Source organism: Urocampus carinirostris, chromosome 19, assembly GCF_059441175.1.
Source record: "Urocampus carinirostris isolate Australia breed hairy pipefish chromosome 19, RoL_Ucar_1.0, whole genome shotgun sequence".
Taxonomy (NCBI): Eukaryota; Metazoa; Chordata; class Actinopteri; order Syngnathiformes; family Syngnathidae; genus Urocampus; species Urocampus carinirostris.
In genome coordinates this window covers 29,429,215-29,449,169 of record NC_142367.1, presented here as the reverse complement: position 1 = coordinate 29,449,169, position 19,955 = coordinate 29,429,215, and the positions used below count along the sequence as shown (strand labels likewise).

General features: G+C 46.9%; 1 protein-coding gene across 2 annotated transcripts; it reads right to left on the bottom strand.

Annotated features, from left to right (window-relative positions):
* Window positions 1-942: 942 nt before the first annotated feature.
* Window positions 943-18,819, bottom strand: LOC148347946 (unconventional myosin-XVB-like). Of its 2 annotated transcripts, XM_088324086.1 has the most exons (44): window positions 18,738-18,819; window positions 17,238-17,369; window positions 16,467-16,504; window positions 16,339-16,396; window positions 16,143-16,267; window positions 14,864-14,959; window positions 14,565-14,794; window positions 12,571-12,740; window positions 12,417-12,489; window positions 12,172-12,351; window positions 12,005-12,114; window positions 11,848-11,906; window positions 11,469-11,562; window positions 11,363-11,395; window positions 11,142-11,222; window positions 10,986-11,074; window positions 10,761-10,925; window positions 10,622-10,697; window positions 10,440-10,547; window positions 10,200-10,341; window positions 10,022-10,112; window positions 9,737-9,965; window positions 9,519-9,646; window positions 8,879-8,938; window positions 8,733-8,808; window positions 8,548-8,657; window positions 8,227-8,342; window positions 4,927-5,068; window positions 4,750-4,861; window positions 4,215-4,590; window positions 4,059-4,122; window positions 3,915-3,987; window positions 3,775-3,851; window positions 3,630-3,706; window positions 3,390-3,520; window positions 3,161-3,255; window positions 3,017-3,094; window positions 2,784-2,880; window positions 2,571-2,719; window positions 2,369-2,493; window positions 1,674-1,807; window positions 1,452-1,585; window positions 1,244-1,384; window positions 943-1,177 (listed from the first exon to the last, which is right to left on the bottom strand). In XM_088324086.1, exons 3-44 carry the CDS (start codon window positions 16,467-16,469, stop codon window positions 1,091-1,093), a joined length of 4,794 nt encoding a protein of 1,597 aa, XP_088180212.1. In that variant the 5' UTR covers window positions 16,470-16,504; window positions 17,238-17,369; window positions 18,738-18,819; the 3' UTR covers window positions 943-1,090. The 2 variants fall into 2 exon arrangements, with proteins under 2 accessions (XP_088180212.1, XP_088180213.1); XM_088324087.1 differs by lacking the exons at window positions 14,864-14,959; window positions 16,143-16,267; window positions 16,339-16,396; ... (1 more) ...; window positions 17,238-17,369; window positions 18,738-18,819 and having other exon boundaries at window positions 12,172-12,338; window positions 14,565-14,711.
* Window positions 18,820-19,955: the final 1,136 nt, after the last annotated feature.

The window sequence follows — 19,955 nt, the reverse complement described above, 5'->3', positions numbered from 1 at the left end:
AAAGAAAAAAAACTTTGTAGAACAAAAAGCAGAGAGAGAAAGAGATAGAGAGGGAGAATGAGAGAGAGATAGCAAAATAAAGAAAACAAGAAAGAGAGAGAGAACGGGAGAAAGAGAAAGAGAGAAAGAGTGAGGGAGAGGCAGAAAAAAAGCTGGTAATATGTTTTTGCCAGGTACGGTTCGGAGACGGCGGAAATCAAAGATTAGTCGTCGACTTTTGGAAGGAAACAAGATGCAAAGGCCGGATGAAAATTCCAAAAGTCACTAAAGTCACCTGACCTTCACACAGGATTATTCTTCTGAAATCAAGAAAAACAAAACGGTGTAAGCGGCAAAACAACACATTTCTTTTTTCTGTTCAACAATTGTCAACTTACCCCTCCACGAATACCTCAATGGCTTTTTTGTAAAGAAATCTTCTTATTAAAGGCACAAGTCAGCAACCAGTTTAGGGAGCTGCCATGAATAGGAAAGAGCAGTACTCCTGCCATATTACGGCAGCTCAGTTGGGTTGCCATCTGCCTCCAAAGAGCCGAAATCTGTGTTACTACATAGGCGGTGTCCGTCTACTCGCTGACGCCTGGCTAAAAACACCATCGCAGATCCTTTTGTCGCTTGCATGCGAGAATGCAAAATTCTTAGATGCCCTCGAATAAACTCTTCTTTCTTCAACTTTTGGGATATGGGTTGGTATGTGGACTGGATTGGAAATAGGCTTTATTTGTGACTGCGTTATTCCCAACCCTGTCTATCTGTTTCTCAAAGGCAGAAGAGTTACCGGATACTTACTTGTAGCTATGCATTGCCGATTGCATCCACCGGATTCCAAGGCCCACTTTCACATTTCTGGACGATTTGGGGTTTTTAGCTGCGCCTAGTAGTTCGTAAAAAACGGTACTCAAATGCTTGTCATGGAAACAAAAATCCCACCGTTTTTTCAATTTTTTTATTGATTCTTACATGACGGGGTGAATTGTATTTGATTAGCTTTGACACAATGGCTATGCAAGCAAAAACTAGAAGATTGACATTGATCAGGTCATTTTATTGTGGAGACGATATTGAAGAATCCAACGGACCGAAAGGCCATCTAAAATCCGTTTGGCACCGAACTGCTGACTGAGGGCCGGATCAACTCTTCCATGATGATGGCGAGGGTGTGGCACATCTCCTTGGCCTGAAAATCAATTCAGGTAAATGTCTCACTCGATTCGGTAAGCTCAAGGAAGCCGGTGTAGCTCACCCGCTTGCTTTGAACGCTTATCTTTTGGGGCGCAGCAGACGGGCCGAAGGTGATGTGCACGGACGGCAGCTTTCCTGATGCTTTGGGACGAGTCGTGCTCATGGCCTGAACGTCTGCCAGCGCGATTTCAAAGGCTTTCGCCTGCAAGACAACCCAGAATGCGGTCGAGGCCTTTGTCTCCGTCGACCGTCCGACGGACTCGGCGTACCTGCGTTTTGGGATCGAGAAACTGCACCCCGAGGTGGCTGAGGCTGACCATACAGGGGGAAGGACATCCACGCCGGCTGACTTTGCGGGCCAGGTAGTTGTCGAAGCCGAACCCGCGTTGACCGCTCAGGAGCGCTGCCGAACACACCGGAAAAGTTCACCTAGAACGGCTCCGGCAGGGTTGGAGCCGGGCCGGAGGAAAAAACGAAACCTTCCCACTTACCGATGAATTGGATTTTTGCATCCAGTGGGCTTACACCGTTCATGGCTTCCACTTTGTTAAGACACAAAGCGTGGATCTCGTCTTTGCTGGCGTTCAGATCTTCCTGGGTGGGCACATATTGCTTCATCTCTAATCTATTGGAAAGACGCACACAATTGAAGTTTCGATTGTAGCCGACCCACGCACAAAGATCCACGAAGGTTTGTTTTGCCCTTCCTGCCCTTTCTGTTGTTGGATCTGATGCAGCTATGGAGGAAAGATGGTCCTGCTATCAACAGGATAAGCTGCTTCTTTGGAGCCATCTGGACTTAGGATCCAGCATGCCACCGTCTTCCACAGGGTGCCGGAGAACAATTTACAAGAATACTTGACACGCCTGTCTTTAATCACCCACACCTGACACACATTGGGAATTTAGCATATATTGACTGTCAAAAGCCGTAGCTCTTAAATTGCTGGTTTCCTTGTAGATGTCCTGCCTGCGTTTGTTTCCCGATAGCTTGAAGCCAGTTTTTGCCCGATTAAAAACTGCAGCACGCTTTTTGTCAATTGTCACCCAATGAACTTGTCAACTCAGTTCACGTGTCTGCCCCTGGTACCATCTTTATAAATATTAACAGGTAGAGATTACCAGGGACATTTCCACATCTCAGAGAGGGGGAGTGGAACGCTGGCCCAGCAGAAGAGGAACTCACTGGGAAAGCTGTGTCCCCGGGTCCTGGGACAGGTGCTGCAAGGCCGCCAGCTCTGCTATCTGCTGGACTGGATAGGACGCGGCGGCGTCAAGCTGCAGGAGTCCGTTCAAATAGTCGTCCTTGAGCTGCAGAGCCGAAGGGGCGAGAAAGGACGATTACATAAGCAGTATTGACGTCCGCCGAGGACAGCGTCCGACTTTACCTGATGATAGTGAAAGTCCACGTAAAGACTGTTGGCGAACGCCAAGGGACTTTGCCACATCAGCCTCCGGAAGGACAAAAACATGCTGTCATCATCCAACAGAAAGTCCATCAGGTACTCGCAGGAGTGAAGGGGGCGCACCATCCCGTCTAGAGGCAACTGCCGGTTAAAAAGCGCCACGTCCTTTTCTGTTGTACCGACGGCACCCCCTACCTTGCCGGCGGTTGGCCGAGACGCAAAATTCCTTGCTTTGCCGAGGATCTGAGATGCTCATTTCCTGGCACAGTTGGCTGATGGCGTCTGATGCCAACTGGGCGAAGAAATGGATCCGCAAAGGCAGTCAAGTAAAGGAGGCGAGGTGGAATGGGGACCTTTGTAAGTCATTTTCCCTCCTGCCTTAATGGCTTCACTGATGTCATCGTCACACATGAACAAGTAACACTTACACTGAAACTGTGGATCTTGATGGGTAAGTCGACCTGTCCTGGCAGCTGGACGGCAACCAGCTGTGACCATTTTCCAGCCTGAAAAAGATGTATGTCATATTCCAGGTCAGGCCACGCAGAGTTGTTTTTTTTTTCTAAACTTGCCAAGTTGGCCTCCAGCTCAACATGCGAGGCGATGTTGCGACGACCGCCAAAAGTGACGGATTGCTCCAGATTCTCCAGGCACATGCGTGCCAGCTCTGCCCCGTAAGCAAAAGATAAATTGCCTCATTTCACATATTTTGTGACATCAGGACCTCAAAATGCACCTCGTCGATACACCATATTTGTGGTGCGCTTCGCCGCAGCTTCATTCCTCCCGGGCGCTACGTACCTGGATGAGGGTGTCGCTGGTCGGAAATAACTTTTTCAAGGTGGCGTTTCAGGTAGGGCATCAAGTGAAGCGAGCACGGGAAAAAGCCGGCCATCACGGCGAGCAGGCGCCAGCCCCGGATGCAGCCGGACCTGCGACCACAAACTTTTTTATGGATCACGAGAGTGTGCACGCACATCCGTGAACGTGGGAAAAAGGGACTTGAGTTCAGTGCGGGCATGTTCTTACTGCTGTAACTACCTGCTGGGGTTGTTGCTGGTTTGCTTGACCACTTGGCAGTAGATCTCGTCCCTCAGCGATTGTTTTTCCTTTCCCAGCTGAAAAGACCAGCACGCCAGGTTAGTCCTTTTTGGGTCCTTTGGTTGGGCGCCACACGAGCGCTTACCAGCAGCAGGCGCTTCAGGCTTTCTTTTTGTCCGTCGTTTTTTTTCATGGCCGCGTCTCCCATCGACTGCATCACATCTGCAAGAAACACGCTCGTCTGTCGAGAACCGGGTTTGAAGCACAAGGCGTGGCCACGCTCACCTTGGAAGCACCGGACGGCCGATTGGTCGCAGTCTGGATCGTCGTACTCAATGAGGGACTGCTGGATGGCCACCTGCAAATCCGTCCGACCCACCGGCAGTTACAAAGCGGGCGCCGCTTTCGAGAGACGGCACAGAAACGTACCTCCGTGAATTCAACAGCCTCAGTGAGAGTTTCGGAGCTTGGTCTCTGCTGTCCATTTGCCACCCTTGATAAACAGAAATTGAGAGAAAGCTAGTCCGCGCATCACCAGTTGCCCTCGCTTTGCCAACAGAGCTTCGGGCCGATCTCACGCAGTACCTAAAGAACTTGCTGGCAAACTGGGCCATCGGTGACAGCCTGTCATTGGCGTCCTGAACCCATTCCTGGACAGGAGTGGGCGCTTTTCCCTGAGACGGGCCCTCTACGTGCCAATTAAAAAGGCCGCCGGGTCTTTCGGACGGCTCCTGTGTCCTCGGAAATGAAACGTCTTCGCAGTTCAAGTGGGGTTGGTCGCTACCGGTGAGTTCCCCGGCGAGAAAAAGGCGCTGCTGTTGCTGGTCGTAGGGCGCCGGGCCTCTTCGCCGTTGCTCTTTCGGATGAGATTGGAAAAAATGTTGGTCGGGCGGCGCTGACGGCTGAGTGAGATCTTCGGGGAAAAGACCGGAGCGGCCTCTCGTCGTGCCAAAAAGCCAACCTGGAAAAAAAGGAGAGCTCTGGAAGGAGCGCAACTAAGAGCAGAAGTCACCCTGCTCCCTTTCAAGAGGGCAGACCCAAGGACGGTACTTTTTCTCCTCGACATTAAAACTCTTGAACTGAAAAAATAAGTTGCGTTTGTTTTACAACACTCGTCAACCTGCTGGCAAGGCGTCCACGGGCAGCAACTTGATAACGTCGCCTCTGCTGAAGCGTAGCAGGCTCTTGTCTAGCGTCACAAAGCTCTTGAGCGCCACCACGTGCCCCGAATCCTGAAGGCGCAAAGAGAGCTTAAAAGGTGGCGGTCCCGTCGAGGAATCGCGTTCACCCGGGTTACCTTCTGAAGCATTTGGAGGAAGAGCAAAAGCATGGCGTGAATTTGCGGCGCTCGGGACGAGTGGAGCAGCAGTTCCTCGGTGGGGAGCTGCAGTCGGACCTGTTGGTTTCCTGACAGCTCCACCCGTAGCAACTCCGCAAAGCTGCGGACAGGCGCGGTTACCGAACGCCCATTGAAATGCACGTCCGTTGATGGTTTTATTCGTAAGAATATTCTAGGCAAAGTGGGGTAAGGCTGTGCGGTGTCACGAGCGTGCAGTCAACATGACAGACAATCCTTTTTATACAAGGAGGGCTGGATAGGAAAACAACAAAACCTTTAGAGGTCATGTAAAAATGCCTACTTCACACCAGCCATTTTTATAGACTGGATTTGGCCACTACTGGTAAAACTCAAGGCCTTCTACTAACTGAAAAATAAAACCAATGTCAAACTGAATAAAAACTAAATGAATGGATACATGAAGAAGTCAATTATGACTTCAACGTTTCTGTAAAATTCGCCTAAAATCCCAATCTGAGACGCACCCAAAATCAACACTGCTCTTCTCCAACCGTTTGGAGAATGTGGACGCTTTTGCTCTTAAAAAGGTAACACTCTGAAGTTTTGTCCCAAACTGAAACAATCGCTCCAAGTTCTACTAAGAATGAGTTATTTGAGTTGGAACACGCAGAAATAAAAAGTGTTTATTCTGGCCTGAAGTTTCTTTTGCAAATAAATGCCTGTAGATAAGTCTAGCATAGACATCTTAGATGGAAAACGGGTGAGACGAAAACTTGAAGCCTTACCTGGTACCTTGTCAAATTTGATGATCTAAAAAACTAAAGAAATTGTATTTTACACATTTTTTCATGGGTAGGTTTAGACCAGGGGTGTCAAACTCATTTTAACTCGGGGGCCACACGATAGAACAAACATTCTGTCGGGGGCCGGGCTTGTAGATTAAAGAGAAAGAAAAAGAGATATAAAGAAATAAGAGAAAGAGGGAGGGAAAAGGAGAGAAGGTGGAAGAAAGAAAGAAAAAAAAGGGAGAGAGGGAGAGAGCGGGAGAAACAAAAGATAAAAAGTCGTGAGAGAGGGGGAAAAGAGAGGGAGAAGATGAAAAATCCAAAGAGAAATAGAAAGATAGAAGGAGAGAAAAGAGAAAAGAAAGCGCAAGGGTAGGAAGAGAGAAAGAGAAAAGGAATAAAGGAAAAAGGGAAGTTAGAGCAAATGAAGTTAAACAGACACAGAGAGAGAAAGAGACAAAGAGCAACAAATGAAGAGAAAAATACACAGAGAGTGAAAGACAGAGAGTGGGAGAAAAGGGGTGAGAGAGAGAGAGAGAGTACAGTGTCTTTGTGAGAGGAACCTGGCTTTGGCAACATCAAGTTGACATATTTCAACCTGCAGCTTGTTTTTCTCTTGCGCTTCTCTGAGTGTCGTTTCGCGGGCCGGATTCAATCCCTTAGCGGGCCCGATCTGGGCCGCGGGCCGCCTGTTTGACACCTGTGGTTTAGACTTTTCCAAAAGTGGAGATGACCGGATGTGAATGGCCAGTTTAACACTCAAATACCTGCTTATGTTCATTTTACTTTGGCTAATTTTTGAGACGTCGTGAAATCGTTTTAAAAGTTTGAATTCTCTTTTCAGAAGTGTGTAAAAACGAATGACTCGTGGGGTTATGCTGACATATTTGTAGCGATTCATTCAGACTTTCATTTGGCCAATGTTTCAATCAACATTAGAGTTGTTTACTACCGGCTAAAGTTATTCGGAGGTAAAGAAGGCTTTTTTTTTTTTCAATACAGGCCCATACAGGCTAATGCGTGTTGCGGACCGTAAAACAACCGCTTGCGATCGGCCGATAATATGTCAATCACAAGTTCGGACGTTAACGGCATATAGAAAATCATTTGACTCTTTTGTTTATTTGTGAACAGGAAATATGGCGCTAAGCGGAAGGCCAGAAACAAGCAATGTCCATGGATGCGGGGATGCTTTCCGGCAGGGTTAGGGTTAGGCATTATCGTGGCTTTCGGAGTCAATATTTTACACGGTGGAATCGCCAGACTCGCGGATATAAGGAGCCCATTGTTTTGTACTATCATCGAATGTGATGGCTGCAAGATATCGTTTGTGTATATTTTTCAGGTATCTTCTTTCAGACGGTGATGTTTCTGTGATGAGTTCATTTTAAAATGATCATATCTAGAAAGGCAAGAGTTTGTGGCATGACCCATTTCATTGACTGGTGACACCCTACAGACACATATAAGGGGTTAAGATATAAATACATAATTAATCATAAAAAGCATTCGTTATGTTATGACTGGATAGGTGAAGGAGTTATAAATGACTAGATAAAGAATATAGTTGGGTTTTTTTTTTTTTACCACTGGAAAGGGAGATTTTTTAAGAGGCCGGGGTTGTTTGTTTTTTTGACCATCGTGCTCACTTTTGTTATTTTGACCATTGTGCAAAATTTACATCATTGTCACTGTTAGCCAATCATGTTCCTGGTCTTCAACACCCTTTAGCGCTAATCTGATTCATGTAACATAGATTATTCATTAAAAAGAAAGGGCATAGTTGAAGTTTTAAGAAATGATTCAGAATATGGCATTGTAAGGGAGTTTTTGGTACAGTCCTCTCCTGTTCTTGCAAGTTCAAAATGAATTGGTTCGTTTTCTTTCCTTCTTTCGAAGCTTTTTAAAACCATCAACATAACAAAAGGTCCTTTAAGCCAGATATTGTACATCTTGAAGGTTGTTTGGACAGCCCTCTCCTGTTCTCCTTGCATGGCAAAATCCATTGATGTCTTCTGTACTTATTTTGAGTGTTTAGTAAACTAAACTGGGCAGCACAGCGGCGCAGTGGTTAGCGCGTGTGCGGCACAGTTTTGAGGTCGTGGGAACCTCCTGAGTGGGTTCAAATCCAGCTCCCGGCCTTACTGTGCGGAGTTTGTATGTTCTCCCCGTGCTTGCGTGGGTTTCCTCCGGGCACTCCGGTTTCCTCCCACATTCCAAAAACATGCATTTCAGGTGAATTGGCCGGTCCAAATTGTCCCTAGGTGTGAATGAGCGAGCGAGTTGTCTGTCCCCGTGTGCCCTGCGATTGGCTGGCAACCAGTCCAGGGTGTCCCCTGCCCACTGCCCGATGATTGCTGGGATGGGCTCCAGCATCCCCGCGACCCTACTGAGGATAAGCGGTGCAGCTGATGAGATGAGATGAGATGAGTAAACTAAACTCACTATGAGTGAAAAAATATGAACTAAGAAGTCAGAGAGGAGCCGGCAATGTTTTGTTGCCTGATCTAACCCGTAGCTCCGAAGGAGGCGTAGGTGCTCGGGATCCATTCGGGACGCTGCCGCCATCTTCAGCAAGCGTATACCGCCATGACACACGCTCAACATCTGATCGTCGCCGTTGTCCGCCTGCAATAGTGACACGCCATCAGCGAAGGAGAAGACAAAGGGTACTGATGGCCTTCCACATCTTAACAGCTCATTCCCCGGACAGACTGGAGCTGTCCGTAGACGTCGCTAGTGACGCCATTGCACCGCTAAACCTTTACTAAAGTGTGGGTGGAGCCAAGAGGAACGCTTTTCTTTTTGTAAAAGCGGACAGGAAAGTTGTCACCTGAACAGGAAAGAGTCGTGCAAAGTAGTTTTGCCAGTTGTCCCGCGCTGCCACCACGATCCTTTTCTTCATGTTGTCGCTCTGCATGTTGTTGGTGGCCTTCAGATTGGCTGTCGAGGACAAACAGGCGACCGTTCGCGCTCCGACGGAAGGTATGATTAACAATCGCGAGAAGGACCGCTCACTCAGCAGATCTTTCATCTTGCGTCGTTCCTCTCGGCTGAGCCTCACGCAGCTTTCCGAGAAGGCGTCCCTGGTGATCTGGTGAAGAAATGACTGTTTCGATCCCAACCGACCAGCGCCCAACCAAATGTCATTACGGAAGACTCACCTGCTCGTATAAGAGATGGAGGACTTGTGGGTGGTTGAAGGTCTCCTTCGGGTAAAAGACCTGCACACGAGAACATTTGAAAGGTGGACTGATAAGCTTATGGTTTAGTAGACACTCAAATGAGGTAAGAAGGACATACGAATTTAGAGATTGTAAAGAGAACAAGAGAAGACCATACGAAACCCTTAAGATGTAAAAACCGAGCTTGACCTAAATGTCCTCCCCTGAATCCTTTCTTTTTATTAAAATCTCCCGGGTTACAAATAGAAGAGCGGCCCTTAGGGGTATGGAAATCACAGAAAAGAAACATGGTTAGCCAATAGTGTCAATGATGTAAACAGAGAGTCAAAATAACAAACGACGTTGCAGAATAACAGTCAAAATAATAAAAAGACCTGGCATCTTAAGCACTTCCCAGGTGTCTAAAAGTAAAAACAGAATCAAAACGAATATTTTTAAGTTACAGATACAAAGAGAATAAGTCTATCAAATCCCTGTATATTGTAAGCATTCTTAGTGCAAGCATTTAACAATTCAAAATAGCATTCTCATTTTGTAAGGATAAGCCTTTTTCATCGGAAGCGTAAGCACTAATAAAAACGGGAAAAAAAAACTTAAAAGAGCGTGCCGGTTGTTTTACTTCTTTGCGCAGGAAGAGTTTTCCTGGCTTGTTGCGCTCGTAAGAGAAGTACGAGGCAGGTGAGAAAGGCAAAAGTTGAGTAGAGCGGTTGTCGTCCTCGTCAGAGTCGTTGTCGTCAGATGTCGCGGCTACAGGAGGGGGAAAAGAAGCAACGAAGGCCATCACAGATCCACGGCGGGACCAAGAAGGTGGCGACGTGGACATCGTTTTTGACCCACCAAGAGATGGTGCCGGTACGCTCGGCGGCTTCGGGATGACGGCGAGGACGGGAGGCGGAGGAGAGGCGGGAGGCGGAAGTAGAGGCCGGCCCCTTGAGCTGAAGAGGTCCTCCAGAGAACGCTGCTTCTGCAGCATGTCGTTGGAGAGCACGCGAGGGCCCGACGTGACCCCCGCCGGAATTGGCGAGGGAGCCGGCGAGCACTCCCCCTGCGCCGCCGGCCAGAGTTTCTGCAAAGTGGCCGGAACGTTGGCGGATGCTTCTGGAACCAGGGAGCTTTTCTCACCTGGGGTGGCGGCACAGGGGCTTTGCCTCGCAGCTTGGCCAGTGCTTCCTGCTTAGGGTCCTCTTTCTTCACAAAGTGCCTGCTGGGACCTCTGCAGTGACCAGAAGATGAAAGCCACGCTGGCAATGCAAATGCAAGTACATGATATTCTTCCCGATTCATCAAGTGTTGTCCATACCTGACGGGCTCAAAGTTTTGGGGCTCCGGCGGAGGTCGACTGTTGAACATTTTGATGATTTCCCGAATGTTGGATGTGGGCTCCGAGGCGTCGGCCTCGGAAGGCCTCTGTGGTGTCCTGGCGGGAGCCGGGCTCTTCTTGACTACAGAAATGGAAGAACGACAATGCCGTGCAAATTCCACCAGGAAAGCAGATGGAATCAGAATGAATACCCCAAGAAAGCTGGATTTCGGTTCTTACCTTTTGGTTTTGGTGCTATAGGGGGCACGGGAGCGGGAGGAGAAGGCGACAGTGGCTCTGGTTTGAAAGCGAGCGACAGCTGAGGCGGCGCATCCGGCTCGCCTTCGGCTTGACGAGCAAAATTGTTTGAACTGGTTTTTTTGCCAACATTTGAAATGAGTGTTTTGAAGGTGTCTCTTCACCTATGTGGTTGAAGTACTCCCTTTTGTCTTGAAAGGTGTCAGGGTGGTCTTTGGGAGGGGTGCGGGCTTCCCGTGGCTAAGGCCAAAACAGCAAAGATTAAGAGGGGCTCGCAGTCTGAAGAACGAGCGCTTCACCTACAGTAAAACGAGTGACAATGTCGTTGACGGGTGCCTTGAGTTGAGTTGGTGGCGGTCGAGGGCGCTCCTCTCGTGACGACAACCTTTCTTGTTCCCGCAGCCGCAGCTGCTGCTCTTGCGTTTGCTGCTGCGAAAGCGTCATGGCCTGCATGCTCATCTGCTGGGCCTGCGCACACAAAGCAGTCAAAGGCAGGAAGGAAAAAAACCCAAATGGGCCCTGTCATACCATCAAGAGTGCCTGCTGGTTGATGAGGGCTTGCTGCGTGGCCGCCAGCTGCACAGGATCAGCCATCGCCAAAGGAAATGCGGCGGCGCCTATGGAAGAGACGGCGGCTGAGTGTCAAGACCCTCGTTGACAAATCGGTGTCCGATCGGACCGCACCTGGCGCGTTGTGCATGGTGGCCATGCTCGGCATCATGTGACCTGTTCCGTAGGGGGCCGCGGGAGGGCTAAACGGCATCCCTGCACACAAGTCACAGAAAAAGGCAGATGCAAGAACGCGGCCCTCCAAATCAGATGGGAGAGGACGCTCAACCTGACATGGGGCATTGCATTAGCGACAGAACGCCGCCTCATGGTGGCTAGAAAAGTGGACCACTCACCCAACGGATACGTCGGCATGTAAGGAGGCATCCCTACAAGATATGAGCGCAACGAGTGGTTGGCCACCGCACAAAAAAGGAGTGAGCGTCGACAGCCGGCACGTACCCGAAGCATAGAAAGCGGCGCCGGCGGGCGGTGCCGGTCCAATGCCGCCACGGCCTCTCATTCTGCGGTTGAGCGCCGCCACTCGTTCGGCATCCTGAGTGGAACCAAAAAGTTGACTTTCATTTGGAACCTTTAAGCTCGCAAAAGTGTTTCGAGATGTCGGCTCGAAAGGAACAAGATCAGAACCAGAAACCGCAAAGCCACTTTAAACGTTTTTGCAAAAGTCAAGTGAAAAAAGAATAAAGACTCAATCCAAATAAGTATCCTCGGCGCAACTTTTTACAACCCAGGCGATGACGATTCTGCGTGATTTTCTGTGTGCCATTAACAAAAGTTTTGGGCAAAGAAGAACTTTTTTTGTTTTTTTGACAGCACTCACCGGTCGTCCTCGATCCAAGACAAACACATCGTTGTCGTATCCGAAGTCTTCGTGACAGCCTGTCACCCACAAAAACCATCACAAAGTCAAATCGGGTCGGCCGTCGTTTACCGCCGATAGCTTTGGAATATGTTTTGCCGAGAGTGTGCCGTCTTACCTTCTGTCACGTCGTCTCCCCAACTGGAGCTTCCCTGAAAATGGCCAACTGTCGGAGCTTGGAAGGCAGGTGCCGGCGGGATCCACTCCTCCAGATCACTCTCCGCCATCCTAAGAGAGCCACTCAAGTTTGGTGATAGGCTGCAAAAGCCGTAAGGCTCGTGCTACCTCTGGTCTTGGCCGCCGAACAGGTACTCGGAACGAACGGACGAGGACGCATCCGGCGGAGCCGCGTCGTGGTCTACGCCTGCTAGCAGATCCATGATAAAGTCCGATCCAGCCAGATCAGACCAACCGTCTTCAGTCAGGAGAGACACGGACCAGCCCTCCGTGGCCTCCGTTGCACCACTGTCAGCAACAGCCAGAACATTATCGGCTGACCGGAACCGGGCTCGGACCCAGATCGTAAGCACCTGGTGTGCAGAATCCACGAGGCCAGCGTCTCGCCCGTCGTCCACGACTCCACTTCGCTCGTCACTTTCTCCTCTTTCGGGCAAGCGGGTGGAAAATCCAGTTAGAAAAGGGGCCTCTTTCCCATCGTTAAGTCCGAAGGGGCGTCTGTCTTACCGTCCGAGGTGTAGACATTCACGAGCATGCCGCCTCTCCTTTTGTTGGCGGTCCACTCCAAACGGGAGGGTGGCTGAAGGCGGCAGGCCGAGGGCGTCACTCGCATAGCCGTCAGAAGTCGGCGCTGGCACAAGGAGCGCCATTCGGCCGCTCCCTGGCCTGACACGTACCTGGACCGGAAGGACGGATGGGCATCTTTTGAAATCTTTACATTTTCCCAATATGAAACCACGTGACAAGGTTAGGGTTTAAGGCGGGGGTCAGCAACAAGCAGCTTGGGAGCCAAATGCAGCTCTTTGGCGATGTGTGTGTTGTAATGCAATATCGACATAGGTGAACAAGAAGCACACCAGTCTACTAATTGTACATTGTGTTTGCTAACAGATGATTAAAACCTCTTGTGCAATGATGTTAGCACAGCTGACAACAGTTTGGTTGGTTGGTGGATTGGTTGGTTGGTTGATTGGTCGGTTGGATCCTTAAGCACTAGGGTCGCAGGGGTACCATTTCCTGTGGTGAATCTTGGGCAAGTAAAGCCTGGTGGCGCCCATTTGTGGGTGTGATTCAACTTTCAGAATGGCAGAAAAAAAAAGAACTTTCATGTGAAACTGGACATTCCTCCCCCGAATCCTTTTTTTATTAAATTTCCCAAAAAACTGAAGCTTTCCTACAACGGTGTGTATTACTAACCAGAGTGGAAAGAAAATTGGAAAGAGCAACAGAGAGGACAAGTAGATTAAACTGGAGTTTGAGAAATAGATAGACAACAGGTCCTAAACTAGCAGCTTGGTTAAATACTAGCTGTAAAACAGCAGTGTCAACCTCTCAGAGGTGGGTAGAGTAGCCAAATATTTTACTCAAGTAAAGGTTCTGTTACTTCATAATAATATTACTCTAGTAGAAGGAAGATTAGTTGTCAAAATACTTACTTGAGTAAAAGTAAAAAGTACTCAAGTACTTAGTAACTGTAGCAATGTCATATTTATTGATTCATTTTAAAACAACCCATTATCAAAGTCCATAAATTCAACCGAAAAATGCATTTATTTTAAAAATAAATTAAAATGATCAACGTTAATTCCAGTGCTTTGAAAATAAAATTGAGATGAGATAAATCAAATCAAGAAATGAAGCACATGTAGCATCAAGTAGCACATTTAAAGCCCCAATACATATCTTAAAAGGCTCCGCGAGAAGAACAACAAGCTAGCCCGTGAACTCGAACAAAGGACGGGTGTTTCGCAGCCTTTTTAAGGGGAACGTGCTTTGGATGTGAGGCCAGGGGTGCTCCTCCTCCGTGCTTTCATAGTCGCTTTTGCCAAGCGACATTTTCCGTCTGTTTCATCCGTCAACAACTTTTCCCCCTGCGGAAGTTGAATACGGTCAGGTGACGAGGCTGCTACATTCGATCGGTTAAACACGGTAGAGCCTGCCGGAGTTCTGCGTCAAAATAAAGACAGGCGCGTACTTACGTGGAGGGGATCCATTAAGTAACCAAGTAACGACTTCAATGTTGCCTCATGTAGCGGAGTAAAGGTCCAAGTTTTTTTTTCCTAGAAATTACTCAAGGAAATGTATAGGGATTTCAAAAAAATCCTATAAGTCCAAAATTTCCCAAAACCAACTCAAGTAAATGTAACGGAGTAAATGTACTTCGTTACGACCCACCTCTGCAACATCTATACTAGTGAAGAGGTGACTCTCAGATGCAGAGTGGCAAAGAAAAAGCTGTAACAAAAAGCTTCACAAAAGGAAGAGATTCGTGAGGGCAAAAGAACACAGACGTTGTAAAACTTGAAAACTTGAAAGCGAGACTTTTTCATGTCAAACACTAAATTGCCTGCATGACAAACCTTTCAACCGTTGTGTCTATAGTACAATTCATTGTTTGCAGCTCCAGACATATTTTTTGCCTGTAATATAGCTCTTTCAACATTTTGGCTTGCTGACCCCCGGCGTAGGGAAAGGGTTTTAGGATTTAGAGCGATCCCCACTTGAGCAGCACTTTGTGCAGGCGCGTGGAGGCCGAGAAGGTGCCCAGACAGCAGGTCAGCAGGAGCCAGAGGCGCTCGGGTCGGGGTTCCCGGCCCCGCGTGCGGCGAACCAACTGGAGCAGGACCTCGTCCCTCAGGTCAGGTCGCCTCAGTGCCTTTTCGATGACGAAGTTCCCGAGGAGTCGCTCCTGATCCTCTGCGAGTTGGGCTTCTCCGGCCAAGCGCGCCATCTGACGCCCACAAAGTCATTCGGGACGACAGCCGGGCCACAGGCATGCTAACCCTAGGCCGCTCCTTACCAGTAGATCCAATTCAAGCGCCGTGCGGGCATCTTCGGCTTCTAGGGGGGTCAGGGCTTTCTGTAGGGGGCGCCCCTGAGCTTGGCGCCACCCATCCTGCGAAGACAATCGGATGCAAATGTCAGGAATAGGCTCCAGATTTTCTTTTGCAAATTCCTGCTTTTCAGGAACTTTTACACTTGTAGAAGATAGCGATGTGTCGTTTGCAAATGTACTGCTTTTTTTCTTTCTATCGAAAACGAACGTCACTGTTCAAAATGCGTGGCATGGTCGCAATTTGTTACAAAAAACACATCAAAAGTCAAGGATCAAAAACAAAACAACTTTGTATATACTCCACAAATTTAAAGCGTACAACACCGAATCGGGGCGGCACGGCGGCCGGGAGGTTAACGTGCTGCTGCACATTGCAGAGGTTCGGGGTTTAATCCCAGCTACCGCTGCCTCCCCTTGCAGAGTTTGCATGTTTTCCCAGTGCCTACGTGTATTTCTTCCGGGAACATTCCAAAAATATGCATGCTAGTCCGAATTGTCCCTATATGTGACTGAAGGAGTGAGTTGTCTGTCTGTGTGCCCTGCGACTGGCTGGCACCCAGTTCCCCTGCTCACTGCCCGTACGTAGCTGGGATGGGCTCCAGCACCCCCGCGACCTTACTGAGGATAAGCGGTTAAGATAATGGATGAATGGGTGAATTCAAATACTTAGTTACATACTTAGGTACATGAAACAAAGTAAAATAAATTTTGGTTTTAAATTAACTGCAACAACAAAAGTACAAAAATTGAATTTAAAATCAAAAAATTACTTTTTAGATAAATATATAAATGTGCAAAGGGACATCAAAATTGGTAACAGCTTTAGAGCAGAGAAGCTGAAGAAAACTACTCTCTGGTAACATATGATTTTTTTTAATGATTTAAGACATATTTGATAGTATATATCAAATATACGGTGCGCATTACCGTTCGATTGCATTCACAACAAATACAAGACGGAATGGTTTAAGTTGTATTACATTCCCAACAAATGCAAGACGAAGTGGTTTTGGTTCTATGTTCGCCATGACATTCCCCAAAAGTGATATAAAAGGGAGATAAAACGAGGTCAAAGTGGTTATAGTAGCTAGGGGATGCAAATCTCGGCAGGGATGCATTTCTCGGCAGAACACCGGCTCTGACTGCAGTACAGGTAAATCAATTATTAACAACGAGGACGTTTTGTCGAGAAGTGCAAACAATGGTTTTGCATACAGGCAGCCAAAGTTCAGCCGGAGCTCACCTGGATCACGGACTTGACGTAGTTCGCCAAGGTGTGCTGGTCTACATCCGGGGGCAAGTTGAGCTGCAGTGCCGCCCTGACCTCCGGGGGGCCCACTTCGATCACGGCCGCCAGATGACGCTGTTCTGCGGGAAGGTGAGCCCTATTAAGCCCGGCCCATAAGTGTCATTTTTATTTGGGGGCGCTTTCGGCTCACCTGCAGCCCGGCGGAGTCTCGCCGACAGCTCGGCCGGGATCTCCAACCTCCCCGTGTCCTGGCGAACATAAAAAACCTTTCATAAAAAAGTCTATCTTACAAAGAAAATGCTTTTTTTTTTGCCTTACCATGCTCCTGGAGTCTTTTTCTTACGGTGAGCAATTAGCTTGAAAAAAAAAGTGAGATCCAATAAATTGAGTTATCATTTCAGCACTAACCGGTATTTCAGAACATTGTGTACGAGGGGAAATGTGGCTGTTGTATATGTCATGCCCTTCTGAAAGAAATGTATTGAATGAATTCACTGGAAACAAGCTATCTGATTCTATCTGTTAAGAAACGTGCAAGAAATTTCTTTTCAACTAATTACTGGGATACACCACTCTAAAGTACATTTTGCTGAAAGGTTTGTTGTCAAATGAGCTTTATTTCTGTTGACCCCGAAACTCATTCTTTTATGTTGACACTGCCCTTTGGTGAAAAGAATCAGGTCCAAATCTGACATTTTATAGCTGATAAGATTGACGACCGGTTCGAACTCTTTGAGCGGGAAAGTGTGTTTGGAATACGACTCCAAGACACATAAATAAAAGCCAAAAGAAACCTTTATGGTCAATGTTATTATCTTTATAGCTAAATTTCGACAGTCATAGGTGCTAATTTAAACATAAAAAAAACCCATTCTATGTGAGGTAAAACCATAAGTTTTGTCCATTAAGCTTTTCCACAACAAAAATGTCATTCAAACCGATAATATTTGTAAACATTTTGCTATTTAATGTAACTCACTCGTTATTTTGATTTGTGTATACAGTTTGGTTCTAGTGTTAACACAACATCCTTTAGTATAAAAGTGTATACATTTTGTTATATATAGCATTTAAAATAGAGATGCTTACCACAAGAGGCGCCTCCGATTTAGAAAAGAAGTCGAGTCCAAAAGTCCGAAGGCTCCAGGCGGCTCTACCACGCCCACATTGATGACCAATGATTCACCCGAAAACAAGACGCACCTGCCCTTTTCTCCACACCTAAGCCCTCAATCAGTCATCTTTTGTCAAGAAAAGTTCCAATGTATTTGTCTTCATCACAAAAAGTCTGAAAGGGCGGCACAGAGCACCCGACAAACATCCCCTTATCTGAAACCTAGATGAGGGCAACTCCAAAAATCGCAGCATGAGAAAAAGTGTCCTTATTAAAGCCTAAAAGGTGTCTTTTGCGAGATGAAAATGGCTACGCTTTGATACACTGTTGCTTTAAAGCATCATTTTCAATGCGGATGGCTTCATGTCATGTTCATTCATTGAAGGACTGAGGAGATCTTACGGTGGATTAGGTAAAGCTACAAAGCCAATAACTTGCAAAATATTCGGGTATCAGTATTTGCTCATCCATTATTTGTATGAATGGCTTTGTAATACAAATTTCCTTTAGGACCGATAAAGATACCCAAATTTGAGTCAACCATACCGACAACAAACTCCACCATGAAATGTATCCTTATTTTCTTCCGTTCCTTTAATTTCAGGTTCCTAATAAATGAATAGCCTTTATAAAGCAACATGTACTTATACCAGCATAAGTACTACTACTTCAAAAGGCTGGTATCAGCGAAATTTGAGTGATATCTTAAAACAAAATCCTTTAAATCAAAACACCATATTCTTCCTTAATTCCCTGTATTTCTTTTGTTTCAGTTTTAGTTTATTTTCTGGAAACGAATGGCCGCAGAAAACTAATCGATGCTGATGTTGGCACGAGTACCGATACCTTCTGAAGAGTGGTATCGGCAAATTGCCTAAAATGTTTAACAGATATTGTAACTTTAAACACTAACGTAACCTTTTTCCTTAAATCGTTTCGGGTTCCTGATCGAGTTAGGGCCACTTGAAAGGACCGAATACTGATATCAATGCCTTTAGGAGCGCTATGAATTACACTTGTATCGATCTTCGCACATCCGTGATCTTTGTACACTTGTCACACTTTTATTTTGAAAGTGAGAACATTTGATAACAAAATTTGGGATGAAAAGCACATAAAGTTTAATTTGTAAAACCGATTGCAATTAGAGACACATAAAGGAAAAAATCCTTGCAGAGATTTTATGACGCAACAAGGACGCGGCAATAAATAATTTTACGGAGCATTCCCTTTGACATGGACTTAAGTTGAACAACAAAACACCGCCTTAATATAACAAGTTTGAAGTTGATCTACTTTTACACTTTTCTCCATTTGATTTAATTTCTCATCCAATGTCAAATGGGAACACACACATCCTTGACAAAGTTTTAATGGATTTCTTTCTTCTTTCCTAACTCAATCCAAGCCAAAGAGCGCATTTGGAAAAGGTCAAAAACACCAAAGTACCGCAGTAAACAAAGAGTGGCACAAACCTGTCGGAGTCGAAGCGCTTCACGTCCATTATGGGAGTGGCTGGCCTCCCTTCAGAGGTCGGAGTCCAAAAGTCAGCCAAAGTGTAGGGCGTGTGCGCTGTGTGACGTCAGGCCAGATATCTCATCTTGATGTAGAATGGAATATATTTTTACAATGGGCAGTCCAGGATGTTGTCAAGAAATCAAGATCCATCAGGTCATGCGTGTTCCCGGCCACACACGCAAAACAAAAGAGCCTGGCTGCAACATTCTGCGTGTCGTATTGGCCCAGGAACATTCAATGGTTTCAAGTTATACCAGTGAAAATCCCACCTTAAATACTGACTGGAAAATTTTTAAAAAAAGCAAGAAGTGTTCAAGTTAGGCAGCCGAGGCAACGCAAAATGGCTGTCAGGGACAGACCACAAGAAAGGATTGAGCATTCTTTGTCCCCTCCGAACATACCACATGCATGTAAGGAGCTAGGTCCGGAACGCGTAATTGGCCACACTTGTAGCCAGTTTAAACGCTGGTTGAAGCCCTCTGCTGGTCGCAGTGTCAGACCCTAACATACCCTCCATCTCAAGAGCCAGATACCAAACAACCCCCCCAAAAATACAATAACAACATGGACAAAGCGCTCAATGGCTCAACAGAATGCGCAGTGGTGGGTTCATCCGTCCGGTGCTCCACAGTCGGAAGACGCAGAGGCGGCCCCCCTTGGTCCCGGCCCAAAGGGAAGGTGTGTTTTGTGAACCCGCAAATAGAAAAAAAGCAAAGAGAACGTTAGATAAGACACGTGTGCTGCCAAAATATGTCCGAGGCGGCGACGACTCGCAGTCCGACAGGAAGGTGTAGGTAAAGTAAAGCCGGTGAAAGAGTCGTCCGAGGATCAGGACAGTTTTCTGAGCACTATGTTGAAATTATATTCTGCATATTTATCACGATAGTCTCTTCTCATTTTTTCTTCCGAGTCTTTAGTACACGATTTACCCTGGACTGCCATGTTTCATCTGGTTGCATACAAGGTTTCACAACGTGATGTCAATGACAATAAAAACCATTCAATTTACGTTTAATTTGAATACAATCAATCTATAAAGCAAAAGGGTTTCCTTTATTGCGAGCCTTTTCCCAGTTAGACTCTATATTGAGTTGTTTTCAGTTTACACACAAAAAAGTCAACTAATATCAGATTTCAGCATCAACATTCATCAGTCGACCTTTGTTGCCACCAAA

What these genes read in the sequence shown, in the direction of transcription:
- LOC148347946 (XM_088324086.1), bottom strand. An exon ending in CTGCACAAAGTGCTGCTCAA is followed by an intron (nt 12,741 to 14,564) that starts GTGGGGATCGCT and finishes CTTCCGGTCCAG; the next exon opens with GTACGTGTCAGGCCAGGGAG. An exon ending in GAATGTCTACACCTCGGACG is followed by an intron (nt 12,490 to 12,570) that starts GTAAGACAGACG and finishes CTTGCCCGAAAG; the next exon opens with AGGAGAAAGTGACGAGCGAA.